A 17,012-nucleotide genomic window follows, 5' to 3' on the forward strand; every position below is an offset into this window, starting at 1 on the left:
AAATCTTGATGTGTACGAGTCTATTTATTCCTCCATTCCAGCCTTATGCAGACTCAGAGTGTTTATCTTTTTGACTTACTATTTCCTCCTGACTATTTAATCAAGTGGTCATTTTGATATCTTTTCTTTTTCTCAATATGAAGCTAGTAAACATTGCTCAGGGTACTATACTCAGCAATTTTTTACCGTTTTTACAGTCATTTTGTTGTAAACAGACAATGCACGTGTGTGTGTGTTTCAAATGTATAAATTTGTTGGAAATATTGTATTAGTATGGTGATTATAACTGTATTTTAGATCACTATTTCTTATTTGAAAAGTTATGCATATATGCATATTTGTGTGTGTATATATATGTATATGCACATACACACATATGTATTCATTTTAGAAAATATGCAAAGATAATCCAAAAAAGTCTCCATATTGCCACCACTTAACTAAAATTTAATATAATGTATTTATCTTTTTCTATCATGCATATATACACACACAATCATACCACACATTTTTGCATCATTTATTCATTTAAATATTGCATAGGTAGACTATAATATCCAGGTCATTATCTAAAAAACCTATCTATTGGGGCACCTGGGTGGCTCAGTTGGTGGAGCCTGCAATTCTTGGTTTTGGCTTAGGTCATGATCTCAGGGTTGTGAAATGGAGCCCCACATCAGGCTCCACGCTCAGGGGGAGTCTGCTGAAGATTCTCACTCCCTCTCCTCTTCCCCCTACTCATGCTCTCTCTCTTTTTTCTAAAATAAATAAATCTTGGGTGCCTGGGTGGTTCAGATGGTTAAGCGTCCACCTTCGGCTCAGGTCATGATCCCAGGGTCCTGGGATCGAGTCCCACATTGGGCTCCTTGCTCTGCAGGGAGTCTGCTTCTCCCTCTCCCTCTGCCTCTCCCCCTGCTTGTTCTCTCTCTGTCTCTCTTGCAAATGAATAAATGAAATGTTTAAAAAAAATAAAAATAAATAAAATAAATCTTTTTTAAAAATTAAAAAATATAAATAAAAACCTATATTCAGAAAATAGATCTAGATAAGAATCATATATTACTGTGAAATCATAATTTTCACAAATTTACTTAAGGCTAGTTAACTGCCTCTGATAGCTTTAAGCAATGTGTATTTATAGTAGAGGTTAATCAGAGTAGTCAAGCACAACATTGTGGGCTATTTGAAAACCATCAGTGGATGAGATAGGACTTGGAATGTACATACTCTTATATTCCCTAAATCTCCCCTAAAAGGTGCTAAGTGTGGGACAGCTGAATAAAAGGTAATGACCATTTTGGCTTACTCCTAAGGAATGGCTTATATACACCACGTGGATTTATGTAAGATATGTGTCTATTTTTTCTAGGAAGTTGTGCGGTTCCTAGATACCAAACATCAAGACCACTATCAAGTCTACAATCTATGCAGTATGTGCATGGCCAGATATTTTGCTACTATTGATTTAAAACAGGATGATTCAGTCTTTACATTTCATTTAATCATAAGTATTTGGTGGGTGATGGGAAGTGAGTTTAAAAAACTCTATCTTGCACTGGTTCTGTTTTGTAGGAAAAAAATATCTCAATATTTTTATCTCAATAGTATAAATGCCCTGTGAGGGAGGCAGGAGGCTTAAGTTGAGGCATAGCCAATTTGGTTGAATCTGCTCTAGTGGTATTAGGTTTAGGAAAAATACTTCTGTTTTTCCTGTCAGCTTGTGTTTTGAAGACAACTCACTAGGAGTGGGGTGTGAGGAGAGCAAAACCCAAATGAAAAAATTCTAAATAGTCAATAAACAAGGGAAAATATGCTAAAAAGCAAAACCCTGTAGAAAAGCGATTATATCCCCGCTTCCTACTCTGTTTTGTCTTTTCCTCTTCCTGTATATTAAACGGACATTTTCAGGAGGCAAGCATTCTGGTTGGCCACATTTACTTCTGCTCTGTGGTATCTGTCTACCCTATGATAATATGATGAGTAGCCTGCTAGAAAATTAAAAGTAAGACCTGTTAAACCCAAATAAGTTGGGTTTAGGTTATTCAAGATGGACAAACCACTACTATCTCTATTTTTCAGACCCTTAATATTCTTAAAGCAGCAAGAACCAGTCAGAAAGCTCTTTTTAAAGGTGGATAAGGAATTTATAATAAAAAAGTATAACTTCTTCATAACTTTATCATTTGCTATATTTATTAGGCATAGATATATGACCAGTGTATCATTTATTTTAGGTGAAGGAGCTTATGATCCTAAGTACTTCCATTACAGGGTCCAGCGAATCATGATTGATGATCACAACGTCCCCACTCTAAGGTAAGTTTTATGCCAAGATGGCTGTCAAAAGAAAGCTAAATATAGTGGGCTTGATTTTTTGGATGAATTTTAATTCAACTAAAAATTTTACATTTAAAATCAGTGAGATGGTGGCATTCACCAAGGAAGTAGATAAGTGGATGGCTCAAGATGACGAAAACGTCATAGTGATTCACTGTAAGGGAGGCAAAGGTAAAAATATTTTTTTAATTTCTCTTTTTCTAAATACATATTAATACACTAAAGTACAAGAACAAGATACATACTGCTATTAGTATTAATGGTTGTTAAATTTTTTTTTTGGCGGGGGGCTCCTAGGTGGCGCAGTGGGTAAGTATCTGACTCCTGGTTTCAGCTCAGCTTGTGATCTCAGGGTCATGAGATGGAGTCCCTCACCAGGCTCTGTGCTCAGGGCAGAGTCGGCTTGAGTTTCTCTCTTCCTCTGCACCTCTGACCCCACCCTGCGTGCGCTCTCTCTCTCTCTCTTATCTCTCAAATAAATGAATAAATCTTTAAAAAAATAGTTGTTAACATTTTTTGATGTTAGCTTCAAGACTGAAAGAAGGGAAGGAAAGAGTAAGGAGGGAGGGTGGAAGGTAAATACTAAAGGGAAGAAAATAGGAATAACAAAACTAAGGAAGGTTGAGCATATTTTTTCTTGTTTATTGACTACTTGAGTTTCTTCATTTTTGATTTGCCAAAATATGAAATAAAAATGTCTAATTTTAAAAACTGTCAGAGCACTTTTATTTAAGATTGTTCTTAAACTTTGTGAGAACCTTTTAAAGTTAAGGAGCCAACAGCATTGCTATTGCAAAACCCAAAACTTATAGTGGAATTTTTATAGTGTACAGATACAAACAAATTGATTTTTGTGAGGTAAAATGGAAAAAAAAGTGTAAACTCATTCAATTTAAATTGAGTTAGATTTTTCTCTCATTCAGCTTTAGGCTTTTAATAATCATCTAAGCATATTTCAGTTTTTGACCAAGAATTACATTTTTGGTGGGTTATAAAACAGTTTTTCCAGGAAAACACAATACTTTAAAACTACCACATATAATCGAGTCAAATCAAGTTTTAGTGTTACCTGAAAACTAGTTTCAAGCCCATGAACTAGTAGGTAGTTTCTATCTTTACCTCTACAGGTTGAAATATTCTGGACATGCAATTTGCAATACCGTGTATAAATGAAGGCTATAGAAATAGAACCATAGGAATTGCCAGTTTTTGACTATCTTTTATTTACAAATATGGTCATTTCACATGGCTCAACGTAAAGTATTATAATCCAAGCAATTAACTTTAGTTTCCTTTTAATTAAATCTAATTGCCTGCTTGAAGGATAACCTTCATTTCTAATTTCTTTTTTAAATTTTTTCTGAGAAGGGACTTCAATTATCCTGTGTTTGCATGTCTTGCATTGACTTTCCTTTAGGATTGTTTGGCAGGTTGGTATTCAGCCAGCTGGTATGCACCAGAGTAGCCTCCTTTTTCAAGTTTTCATTCATACTGGTTTTGCTCCCTTCTTGCTGGTTGGTGCCTGCACATTATTTTATTATTGATTTTTGGGACTACTTTAAACTGGATGTTGTTTTTTTTTAGTATAGTTGACATGCAATGTTGGAATGAAAATACTAATTTGAAAAGATCTATGCACCCCTATGTTCACTGCAGCGTTATTTACAATGGCCAAGTTATAGAAGCAACCCAAATGTCCATCAATAGATGAATGGATGAAGGAGATGTGGGGTGCGTGTGTACATACATTTTAGTCAGCTGTAAAAGGTGCATGCTGTTGTTTCTGTTAGTAGTTTATATTACAACTATCAACTCCTACATGTTGTCTTTTAACTTGATTATGATTTATTTTGTCATATAGAAGTATTTATCATTTTGAATGGAGTGAAATTTATTAGTCTTTCTGCACGTGTATGTGTGTGTGGTTTGTGCTTTTTGTCATGTTTAAGAAATCCAGCCTGCATACTGAAGTAGTGAAGGTATTATACTTTATAAGATATTAAAGTTTTGTTTTTTACATTTAGGTCTTTAATTGGGATTTGGGGAGGGAGGTTTTTTTTTTTCCATATGGATATACAATTGTCCTAACACCATCTATCACAAGCTCATTTATTCCCTGTTGATTTATAATCCCTTCTCAGTCACGTACAAAATTTTAATCGAAGTTTGAGATGGTCTCTGAGTTCTTTATGCCACACTACTGAAATTTTTTTATTTAAAACATTTTTTATTAAAGCATAGTTGATACACAATGTGACATTAGTTTCATGTGTGCAACATAGTGATTTGACAAGTCTATACATTATATTACGCTCCCAACAAGCGTAGCTACCATCTGTCACTATGCAATGCTTTCCATTATCTTCAATGACAATACCATTGACTCTGTTCCCTGTGCTGTACCTTTCATCCCCTTGACTTATTCTGTAACTGGAAGCCTGTATCTCCTACTCCCCTTCACCCACTTTATCCAAACCCTCACCTTCTTCCCTTTGGCACCACCACTTTGCTTTCTGTATTTATATGTCTGTTTCTGTCTTTTGTTTTTTAGAATCCACATATAACTGAAATAATATGATATTTACCTTTCTCTGACTTATTTCACTTAACAAAACACCCTCTAGGTCCATCCATGTTGTCACAAATGGTAAAAGCCTCATCCTTTTATGGCTAGTATTCCATTGTGTGTGTGTGTGTGTACACACATATACAGATATATATATCACCTCTTCCTTTGATGGGGGACTTGGATTACTTGCATACCTTGGCTATTGCAAATACTGCTACAATGACCATAGGGGTGCATATATTTTTTTAATTAGTGTTTTCATGTTCTTTCAGTAAATGCCAAGTAGCAAAATTACTGGATCACATGGTAATTTTATTTTTAAGGAACCTACAGAATTTTAAGGAATTCTGAGGAACCTCCATACTGTTTCATTTTGGTTTTTCCCCATGTATTTCTTGATTTCCTCTTTGAGTTTTGGTTGACCCATTCATTGTTTAGTAGCATGTTATTTAACTTCCATGTATTTGTGTTGTGCTCTTTCCAGATTTCTTCCTGTAGTCGATTTTTAGTTTCATAACATGGTCAGAAAAGAAGCATGCTATGACTTCAGTCTTTTAAAATTTATTGAGACTTGTTTTGTGGCCTACCATGAGACCTATCCAGAGAATGTTCCATGTGCATTTGCAAATAATGTGTTTTCCACTGTTTTAGGGGAGAATGTTCTAAATATATCTGTTAGATCCATCTGGTCCAATGTGTCCAAAGCCATTCTTCCCTTCCTGATCGTCTGTTTGGATTATCTGTCCATTGGTGTAAGTGGGGCGGTAAAGTCCCCTACTATTATCATATTACTATTGATTACTTTCTTTATGTTTGTTATTAACTGCTTTATGTATTTGGGTGCTCCCATGTTGGATGCATAAATATTTACAATTGTTCTATCTTCGTGTTGGATTTTTCCCTTTATGATTATGTAGTGCCCTCCTTTGTCTCTTGTTACAGTTTTTGTTTTAAAGTCTATTTTGTCCAATATAAGTATTGCTACCCCAGCTTTCTTTTCACTTCCATTTGCATGATAAATGCTTTTCTGTCCCTTCACTTTCTTTTTTCATTTTTTTGTTTTGAGGAATAAATTTTATAACTACATAAAGTGCATAGTAGTATACTTAGTAAGTTCTTCACATATTGTAGTTGTGTGTGTTTTTTTAATCACTTATCCACCTGGATCTTCTTTCCATAATATTTTTTCCATATGCATGCAGAAAAATTTTAGTGATATTTTATTTTATTTTTCATTTAAAGTCAATTAAGTAACATATAATGTATTATTGGTTTCAGAGGTAGAGATCAGTGATTCATCAGTCTTATATAATACCCAGTGCTCATTACATCATGTGCCCTACTTAATGTCTATCACCCAGTTACCCCATCCCCCACCTCGCTCCCCTCCAGCAACCCTCATTTTGTTTCCTATGATTACGTCTCTGGTTTCGTTTTTTATTTTTTCCTCTCTTCTCCTATGATCCCGTCTTATTTCTTAAATTCCACATATCAGCAAGATCATATGATAGTTGTCTTTCTCTGATTGACTTATTTCGCTTAGCATAATACTCTCTAGTTCCATCCATGTCATTGCAAATGGCAAGATTTCATTTTTTGATGGTTGAGTAGTATTCCATCGTATATATATACCACCTCTTCTTTATCCATTCATCTGGGCTCTTTCCATAGTTTGGCTATTGTGGACATTACTGCTATAATTGAGTGCAGGTGCCCCTTCAGAACACTAATTTGTATCTTTAGGGTAAATACCCAGTAGTGCAATTGCTGGGTTGTAGGATAGCTCTATTTTCAACTTTTTGAGGAAGCTCCATACTATTTTTTTTATTTTTTATTGTTATGTTAATCACCATACATTACATCATTAGTTTTGGATGTAGTGTTCCATGATTCATTGTTTGTGCATAACACCCAGTGCTCCACGCAGAATGTGCCCTCTTTAATACCCATCACCAGGCTCACCCATCTTCTCACCCCCCTTCCCCTCTAGAACCTTCAGTTTGTTTTTCAGAGTCCATCGTCTCTCATGGTTGGTCTCCCCCTCCGTTTTTCCCCCCTTCATTCTTCCCCTCCTGCTGTCTTCTTCTTCTTTTTTTTTCTTAACATATATTGCATTATTTGTTTCAGAGGTACAGATCTGTGATTCAACAGTCTTGCACAATTCACAGCACTCGCCATAGCACATACCCTCCTTCATACTATTTTTCGGAGTGGTTGTACCAGCTTGCATTCCCACCAACAGTGTAAGAGGGTTCCCCTTTCTCCACATCCTTACCAACATCCCTTGTTTCCTGACTTGTTAAATTTAGCCATTCTGACTGGTGAGGTGGTATCTCATTGTGGTCTTGATTTGGATTTCCCTGATGCCGAGTGATGTTGAGCATTGTTTCATGTGTCTATTGGCCATTTGTATGTTGTCTTTGGAGAAGTGTCTGTTCATTTCTTCTGCCCATTTCTTGATTGGATTGTTTGTTCTTTGGGTGTTGAGTTTGATAAGTTCTTTATAGATTTTGGACACTAGCCCTTTATCTGACATGTCATTTGCAAGGATCTTCTCTCATTCTCCCATTTGTCTTTTGGTTTTGTCTACTGTTTCCTTTGCTGTGCAAAAGCTTTTTATTTTGATAAAGACCCAATAGTTCATTTTTGCCTTTGTTTCCTTTGCCTTTGGAGATGTGTCTAGCAAGAAAATTGCTATGGCTGAGGTCAAAGAGGTTGCTGCCTATGTTCTTCTCTAGGATTTTGATGGATTCCTGTCTCACATTTAGGTCTTTCATCCATTTTGAGTCTATTTTTGTGTATGGTATAAGGAAATAGTCCAGTTTCATTCTTCTGCATGTGGCTGTCCAATTTTCCCAACCTGTTTTGTCGAAGATTAGTTGACCATAGAGTTGAGGGTCCATTTCTGGGTTCTCTGTTCTGTTCCATTGATCTATGTGTCTGTTTTTGTGTCAGTACCATACTTTCTTGATGATGACAGCTTTGTAATAGACCTTAAAGTCCAGAATTGTGATGCCACCAGTTTTGGTTTTCTTTTTGAACATTCCTTTGGCTATTTGGGGTCTTTTCTGGTTCCATACACATTTTAGGATTCTTTGTTCCAGCTCTGTGAAAAAAGTTGATGGTATTTTGATAGGGATTGCATTGAATGTGTAGATTGCACTAGGTAGCATAGACATTTTTTTTTTAATTTTATTATGTTAGTCACCATACAATACATCATTAGTTTTTGATGGGTGATCCACGATCCATTGTTTTCATATAACACCCAGTGCTCCATGCAGTACATGCCCTCCTTAATACCCATCACTGGGCTAACCAATCCCCCCCACAAAACCCTGTTTCTCAGAGTCCATAGTCTCTCATGGTTCATCTCTCCCTCCAATTCCCCTGCCTCATTTTTCCCTTCCTTCTCCTAGTGTCCTCCATGCTATTCCTTATGTTACACAAATAAGTGAAACCATATGATAATTTACTTTCTCTGCTTGACTTATTTCACTTAGCATAATCTCCTCCAGTCCCATCCATGTTGATGTAAAAGTTGGGGATTCAGCCTTTCTGATGGCTGAGTAATATTCCATTGTATATATGGACCACATCTTCTTTATCCATTCATCTGTTGAAGGGCATCTCGGCTCTTTCCACAGTCTGGCTATTGCAGACATTGCTGCTATGAACATTGGGGTGCATATGGCCCTTCTTTTCACTACATCTGTGTCTTTGGGGTAAATGCCCAGGAGTGCAATTCCTGGGTCAGAGGGTAGCTCTATTTTTAAATTTTTGAGGCACCTCCACACTGTTTTCCAAAGTGGCTGTACCAACTTGCATTCCCACCAACAGTGTAAGAGGGTTCCCCTTTCTCCACAACCTCTCCAACATTTGTTGTTTCTTTCCCTATCCATTTTTGCCATTCTAACTGGTGTAAGGTGGTATCTCAGTGTGGTTTTGATTTGAATTTCCCTGATGGCTAATGATGATGAACATTTTCTCATGTGTCTGTTAGCCATTTGTGTGTCTTCTTCAGAGAAGTGTCTTTTCATATCTTCTGCCCACTTTTTGACTTGATTATTTATTTTTTGGATGTTGAGTTTGAGAAGTTCTTTATAGATCTTGGATAGCAGCCCTTTATCTGTAGTGTCATTTGCAAATATCTTCTCCCATTCTGTGGGTTGCCTCTTTGTTTTGTTAACTGTTTCCTTTGCTGTGCAGAAGCTTTTTATCTTGATGAAGTCCCAAAAGTTCATTTTTGCTTTTGTTTCAGTAGCTTTTGGAGATGTATCTTGAAAGAAGTTGCTGTGGCCGATGTCAGAGAGGTTATTGCCTATGTTCTCCTCTAGGATTTTGATGGATTCCTGTCTCACATTGAGGTCTTTCATCCATTTTGAGTTTATCTTTGTGAATGGTGTTAGAGAATGGTTGAGTTTCATTTTTCTGCATGTGGCTGTCCAATTTTCCCAGCACCATTTATTGAAGAGACTGTCTTTTCCATTGCTTGTTTTTTCCTGCTTTGTCAAAAATTATTTGACCAGAGAGTTGAGGGTCCATATCTGTGTTCTCTATTCTGTTCCATTGGTCTATATGTCTGTTTTTGTGCCAGTATCATGCTGTCTTGGTGATCACAGCTTTGTGATATAGCTTGAAATCAGGCAACGTGATGCCCCCAGCTTTGTTTTTCTTTTTCAACATTTCCTTGGTGATTCGGGGTCTTTTCTGATTCCATACAAATTTTAGGATTGTTTGTTCCAGCACTTTGAAAAATGTCATTGGAATTTTGATCAGGATGGCATTGAAGATATAGATTGCTCTGGGCAGCATAGACATTTTAACAATGCTTATTCTTCCTATCCATGAGCATGGAATATTTTTCCATCTTTTTGTGTCTTCTTCAATGTCTTTCATGAGTGTTCTGTAGTTCCTAGAGTATAGATCCTTTACCTCTTTGGTTAGGTTTATTCCAACGTATCTTATGGTTTTTGGTGCTATTGTAAATGGAATCGTTTCTCTAATTTCTCTTTCTACAGTTGCATTGTTAGTGTATAAGAAAGCAACTGATTTCTGTGCATTGATTTTGTATCCTGCCACATTACTGAATTGCTGTATGAGTTCTAGCAATTTATGGGTGGAGTCTTTTGGGTTTTCCACTTAAAGTATCACGTCATCTGTGAAAAGAGAGAGTTTGACTTTTTCTTTGCCAATTTGAATACCTTTTATTTCTTTTTGTTTTCTGATTGCTGTTGCTAGGATTTCTAGTACTATGTTGAACAATAGTGGAGAGAGTGGGCATCCTTGACATGTTCCTGATCTTAAGGGAAAGGCTCTCAGCTTTTCCCCATTGAGGATGATATTCGCTGTGGGTTTTTCATAGGTGGATTTTATGAACTTGAGGAATGTTCCCTCTATCCCTATACTCTAAAGAGTTTTAATCAGGAAAGGATGTTGTATTTTGTCAAATGCTTTTTCTGCATCAATTGAGAGGACCATATGGTTCTTCTCCTTCCTCTTATTAATGTGTTCTATCATGTTGATTGATTTGCGAATGTTGAACCACCCTTGCATCCCAGGGATAAATCCCACTTGGTCGTGGTAGATGATCCTTTTAATGTATGGTTGGACCCTATTAGCTAGGATTTTGTTGAGGATTTTGGAATCCATATTCATCAGGGATATCGGTCTGAAATTCTCCTTTTTGGTGGGGTCTTTGCCTGGTTTGGGAATTAAGGTAATGCTGGCCTCATAGAATGAGTTTGGAAGCTTTCTTTCTGTTTCTATTTTTTGAAACAGCTTCAAGAGAATAGGTATTATTTCTTCTTTGAAAGTTTGGTAGAATTCCCCAGGGAATCCATCAGGCCCTGGGCTCTTGTTTTGGGGGAGGTTTTTGATCACTGCTTCAATCTCGTTACTGGTTATTGGCCTATTCAGGTTGTCAATTTCTTCCTGTTTCAGTCTTGGCAGCTTATAGGTTTCCAGGAAGGCATCCATTTCATCCAGATCGCTCAGTTTATTGGCATATAGTTGTTGATAATAATTTCTAATAGTTGTTTCTATTTTCTTGGTGTTAGCCGTGATCTCTCCCCTTTCATTCATAATTTTATTAATTTGGGTCCTTTCTCTTTTCTTTTGGATAAGTCTGGTCAGTGGTTTATCGATCTTATTAATTCTTTCAAAGAACCAACTTCTAGTTTCGTTGATCTGATCTAATGTGTTTCTGGTTTCTAATTCATTGATCTCTGTTTTAATTTTAATTATTTCTCTTCTAATGGGTGGCTTAGGCATCGTTTGTTGCTTTTTCTCTAGTTCTTTAAGGTGTAGAGTTAGTTGGTGAATTTGGGATTTTTCTATTTTTTTTAGTAAGGCTTGGATGGCTATGTGTTTCCCCCTGAGGACCGCCTTTGCAGTATCCCATAGGTTTTGGACCGATGTGTTTTTGTTCTCATTGATTTCCATGAATTGTTTAAGTTCTTCTTTGATTTCCTGGTTGACCCAAACATTCTTGAGCAGAGTGGTCTTTAGCTTCCAAGAGTTTGAATTTCTGCCAGTTTTTTTCTTGTGACTGAGTTCCAGTTTTAAAGCATTGTGGTCTGAGAATATGCAGGGAATAATCTCAATCTTTTGGTATTGGTTGAGACCTGATTTGTGACCCAGTATGTGGTCTATTCTGGAGAAAGTTCCATGTGCGCTCCAGAAGAATGAGTATTCTGTTGTTTTAGGGTGGAATGTTCTGTAAATATCTATGAGGTCCATATGATCCAGTGTATCATTCAAAGCTCTTGTTTCCTTGTTGATTTTCTGCTTAGATCATCTGTCCATTGCTGAGAGTGGAGTATTGAGGTCTCCTACAATTAACATTATTTGACTCTTTATTTTGGTTAACAGTTGGCTTATGTAGTTGGCTGCTTCCATGTTGGGGTGTAGATATTTACAATTGTTAGATCTTCTTGTTGGATAGACCCTTTAAGAATGATATAGTGTCCTTCTGTGTCTCTAATTACAGACTTTAGTTTAAAATCTAATTTGTCTGATATAAAAATTGCTACCCCAGCTTTCTTTTGAGGTCCGCTGGCATGGAAGATGGATCTCCATCCCTTCACTTTCAGTCTGGATGTATCTTTAGCTTCAAAATGAGTCTCTTGTAGGCAGCATATGGATGGGTCCTGTCTTTTTACCCAATCTGCAACCCTGTGCTGTCTTATGGGAGCATTTAGGCCATTCATGTTGAGAGTGATTATTGAAAGATATGAATTAATTGTCATCATGTTGCCTGTGAAGACGTTGTTTTTATAGATTGTCCCTGTAAATTTCTGTTGTATATCACTCTTGGGGTCTTTCTCCTTTTATAGAACCCCCCTTAATATTTCTTGCAGGGCCGGCTTAGTGGTCACATATTCTTTCAGTTTCTGCCGGTCGTGGAAGCTCTGCATCTCTCCATCCATTGTAAATGAAAGCCTTGCCGGATAATGTATTCCTGGCTGCATGTTCTTCTCATTTATTACCCTGAATATGTCTTGCCAGGCCTTTCTGGCTTGCCAGGTCTCTGTGGATAAGTCTGACTGAACATAAGAAATCTCTTCCCCCTAACTGCCCTTAAGATGTTTTCCTTGGTTCTAAGATTTGCAAGTTTTACTATTACATGCTGGGGTGTTGGCCTGTTTTCCTTGATCTTGGGAGGGGTCTTCTCTGCCTCTAGGACGCGAATGTTTGTTTCATTCCCCAGATTGGGGAAGTTCTCAGCTACGATTTGCTCAAATACATCTTCTAGTCCTCTCTCTCCACTTCCTCCGGGATTCCAATTATTCTGACATTGGAATGCTTCATGGTGTCACTTATTTCTCTGATTCTATTTTCATGGATTTTGAGTTGTTTTTCCCTGGCCTCCTCTTTTCCCTTTTTATCTGTTATATTGTCTTCCAGGGCGCTTATTCGTTCTTCTGCTCACTTACCCTAGCTGTTAGATTATCTAGATTGGATTGGATCTCATTGATAGCATTTTTAAGTTCTGCCAGTTCAGCTTTCATTTCTACCCTTAGAGATTCTATGTTGCCCTAATTGATTTCTCCATTCTAGCCATTGTCTTCAGAATTGCTAGCCTGAATTCCATCTCCGACATCTTGGTTATATCTGCGTCCATTTGTAAATCTGTGGCATAAGTCATAATCTCTGAGTCTTTTCTATTTTGGGGGCTCCTCCTCCTAGTCATTCTGTTGATGGGTGGTTGAGGGAATGTATAGAGTCCAAATTATTGACCAGAACCCAAGCAAGATGCACCTGTTTTCTAGGGACCTTAGGGTTGCTGGCCTCTTGTTTTCCCAGCCTGTCTTCTGCAGGAGGGGGCTGCTGCACTGTTACTCAGGCAACCCTGTTTGGGCGGAGTTGCCCTGCCCCCCCTGTGGTGGGGGCTGGGCTCAGCGGGAATGAGTTTTGGGGGCTTTTGTTCTCTGGCAGCTTTCCCTGGCGGCTTTCCGCGTCTCTTCTGCGAGTCAGAGCAGAAGAGACCATTTCCAACCCTCTGCCTCAGAGCAGAGAGACCGCAGTCTGTTCTTCAGTGAGCTCTCCAGGCCACACTGTCTCCGTTTCAGTCTGTGCTGATATAAACTGCAGTGGCCTGGGTTGTGTGCCCCTCCGTACCGCCCCCACTCCTGCCTCCAGTTTGGAGCACTTTTCTGCCCTTTCTGCTTCTAAAACCGCCAGCCGCCCCCAGATCACACGCGCGACCCCGCCACTCTGGGTTTCCGCCCCAGGGGCTGCCCTAAAGTCCTTTCCCCGCCACTACTGGTCTGTGAGTCTGTGCCCCATCACCAGCGCGGGAGGCTGTCACTCACCAGCGGTGTAGGATCCCCATGGCCAGGCACCCTCCCGCTGCTGTTTATCCTCTGATATCTGCCCATGGAATCATGGCTCCCCACTTCGTACCTCGAAACCAACCGCCTGCGATATTCTGTTTGTAGAGATCCAGATCTTCTTACATCTCAGGCTGGTTTCGTGGGTGCTTAGAATGGTCTGCTAGATATCCAGCTCAATTCCGGGGACCCATTGAAATAGGGTCCCCTACTCCTCCGCCATCTTTCCCAGTCCCTCTAGCATAGACATTGTAGCAATATTTGTTCTTCCAATCCATGAGTATGGAATGTTTTTCCATTTCTTTGTGTCTTCCTCAATTTCTTTCATGAGTGTTCTATTGTTTTCTGAGTACAGATCCTTTGCCTCTTTGGTGAGGTTTATTCCCAGGTATCTTATGGTTTGGGAGATAATTGTAAATGGGATCAACTCCTTATTTTCTCTTTCTTCTGTCTCATTGTTAGTGTATAGAATTGCAACTGATTTCTGTGCATGATTTTATATCCTGCCATATTGCTGAATTCCTGTATGTGTTCTAGCAATTTTGGGGCAGAGTTTTTTGGGTTTTCCATATAGAGTATCATGCCATATGCAAAGAGTGAGAGTTTGACTTCTTCTTTGCCGATTCGGATGCCTTTTATTTCTTTTTGTTGTCTGATTGCTGTGGCTAGGACTTCTAGTACTATGTTGAACAGCAGTGGTGAGAGTGGACGTCCCTGCTGTGTTCCTGACCTTAGGGGAAAAGCTCTCAGTTTTTCTCCATTGAGAATGATGTTCAATGTGGGATTTTTTGTAGATGGCTTTTATTATATTGAGGTATGTACCCTCTATCCCTATACTGTGAAGAGGTTTAATCAAGAAAGGATGCTGTAGTTTGTCAAATGCTTTTTCTGCATTTATTGAGAGGATCATATTGTTGTTGTCCTTTCTTTTATTAATGTAGTATATCACATTGATTTGCGGATGTTGAACCAACCTTGCAGCCCATGAATAAATCCCACTTGGTCATGGTATTGCCCTAGAGCTGGAGTTTTGCAGTTCTCATTGATAGGTAAACTTCGTCTTGGCTGGATGTTCTTGCTGATCTTCTAGGGGAGGGGCCTGTTGCTTTGATTCTCAAGTGTCTTTGCCCAAGGGATTGCTAGGGGTCCAGGCTAAATAACCTACTCTGGTTTGCTCTTTATGGCTTTTGTTCCCTCAAGGCTCTCTGCAGCTTTAGAGGATGAGAATGAAAATGGCAGTCTCCCAATCTCCAGCCTGGAGCCAAGAGCTTATGGCCCCACTACTCAGTGCACCCTCAGGGAAAAGCAGTCAATTACTCCTGTCTCCCTGGCCTCTGCACTCCATGTTCACCCAGCCCGTGACCAAGCATTTCTATCTCAGGCATAGGACGCTGTTTTGAGTCTCCAAACCTTGCAGATTCCTATGGCTCGCACCTGTGCCACTCCTCCTGGGGTTTCACTGATTCTGCCACATCTTGGGCCCCTGCTCGGAGAGCAGTCACTGGACCGCTCCTCTGTTGGTGGTTTATGGCAATCCCAGGGCTGAGAGCCCACTCCTGGGCTTGGTGATTGCAGCCAGCTTCCCCGCTCTGATGCCTGGGAGCTCTGTGGCACTCAGGCATCCCCAGTCTTCCTGTGACCGCGAGGGTCCTGAAACCTCACTGTCCCACCTAGAGTTCTGCCCCCACTTAGCCACTTGAGTCCCTTTCTGGCCAGGGCGTCCCTCACCAGAGCAGACTTCTAAAAGTTCTGATTTTGCACTCTGCTGCTATGTCACTTTCTGGATGATGGCTGACAGACGCTCCCCGCACCCATGGTTTATCTTCCCATCTATTGCCTCGGATTCACTTCTCTGTACGTTCTATCTTGCAGAAAGTGGTTGCTTTTCTGTTTGTAGAGTTGCAGCTATTCTTTTTTAGATCTCTGGTTGAAATCCCAGGTGTTCAGAATGATTTGATAGCTACTAACTGAATTCCTGGGACCAGACGAAACTAAGATCTCCTACTCTTCCGCCATCTTGGGCTCCTCCCCGTCCCTTTACTTTCATTGTGCCTATATTTTTAGTTCTGACATGAGTCTCTTGTAAGCAGTACATAGATGGGCCTTGCTTTTTTATCCATTTTGTCACCCTATGTCTTTTGATTAGAGCATTTAGTCCATTTAAATTGAAAGTAATTATTGATAGATGTGTATTTATTGCCATTTGGTTACTTGGGGTTTTTCTGTTGGTTGTTTTTGTGGTTCTCTTTTCCCTTCTTCTGTTACTCTCTTCTCTCATGGTTAGTTTGCTTTCTTTAGTGATATACTTGGATTCCGTTCTCTTTGTTTTTTGTATATCTGTATTGGTTTTTGATTTGTGGTTATCATTATATTCATATATAACATTTTATGCATATAGCAGTCTATATTAAGCTTATGGTCACTTAAGTTTGTCATTCTAAAAGCACTAAATTTTTACTCCTCTCCCCTCCCATGGTTTACGTACACTGTATCATACTCTACATTCTTTTATTTTGTGAATCCTTTGAGAGATTTTTATAGATGCACTTATTTTTTACTGCTTTTGTGCTTCCTACTTTTCTTACTCCTACTTGTGTTCTTTCCTTTCCACTCAAAGAGTACCCTTTAGCATTTCTTGTAGGGCTGGTTTACTGGCCATGAATTCCTTTATCTTTTATTTGTCTGGAAAACTCTTCATCTCTCCTTCTAGTCTGAATGATAGCCTTGCTGGATAGAGTATTCTTGGCTACATGTCTTTTCCTTCCAGCACTTTAAATATATCATGACCCTCTCTTCTGTCCTGCAACGTTTCTGCTGAAAAACCAGGTGATATTTGGGGGGGGGGGAGGTCCCTGTATGTAACTGTTTCCTTTTTTCTTGCTGCTTTTAAAATTCTCTCTTTATCACTACTTTTTGCCATTTTAATTATTGTATATCTTGGTATGGATATCCTTGGATTGAGTTTGTTGGGGGTTCTCTGTGCCTTCTGGACCTGGATTTCTGTGTCCTTTTCAGAATTGGGGAATTTCTCAGCTATTATTTCATCAAATTTTCTGCCCCCTTTTCTCTCTCTCTTCTTTCTGGCATCCCTATAATGTGAATGTTATTATGCTTGATGGTATTGCTGCGTTCCCTTAATATAATCTCATTTTTTCACTAGTCCTTTTTCTTCATTCTGTTCAGCTTGATTGCTTTCCATTACTCAGTCCTCCAGGTCGCTGATCCATTCTTCTTCCTCTAATATATTATTTATTCCATCTAATGTATTTTAA

General features: G+C 38.8%; 1 protein-coding gene across 1 annotated transcript in view; it reads left to right on the forward strand.

The window, feature by feature from the left end:
- The window catches only part of LOC113920286 (phosphatidylinositol 3,4,5-trisphosphate 3-phosphatase TPTE2-like), a 141,832-nt gene that overhangs the window by 85,053 nt on the left and 39,767 nt on the right, over positions 1-17,012 (forward strand). The window contains exons 15-17 of the mRNA XM_035726869.1: positions 1,370-1,430; positions 2,235-2,316; positions 2,420-2,508. Of these exons, the coding sequence (XP_035582762.1) occupies positions 1,370-1,430; positions 2,235-2,316; positions 2,420-2,508 (232 nt within the window). The remainder of the gene's footprint in view (positions 1-1,369; positions 1,431-2,234; positions 2,317-2,419; positions 2,509-17,012) is intronic.

The sequence above is a fragment of the Zalophus californianus genome, chromosome 3 (assembly GCF_009762305.2).
Source record: "Zalophus californianus isolate mZalCal1 chromosome 3, mZalCal1.pri.v2, whole genome shotgun sequence".
In the NCBI taxonomy this organism is placed as follows: domain Eukaryota; kingdom Metazoa; phylum Chordata; class Mammalia; order Carnivora; family Otariidae; genus Zalophus; species Zalophus californianus.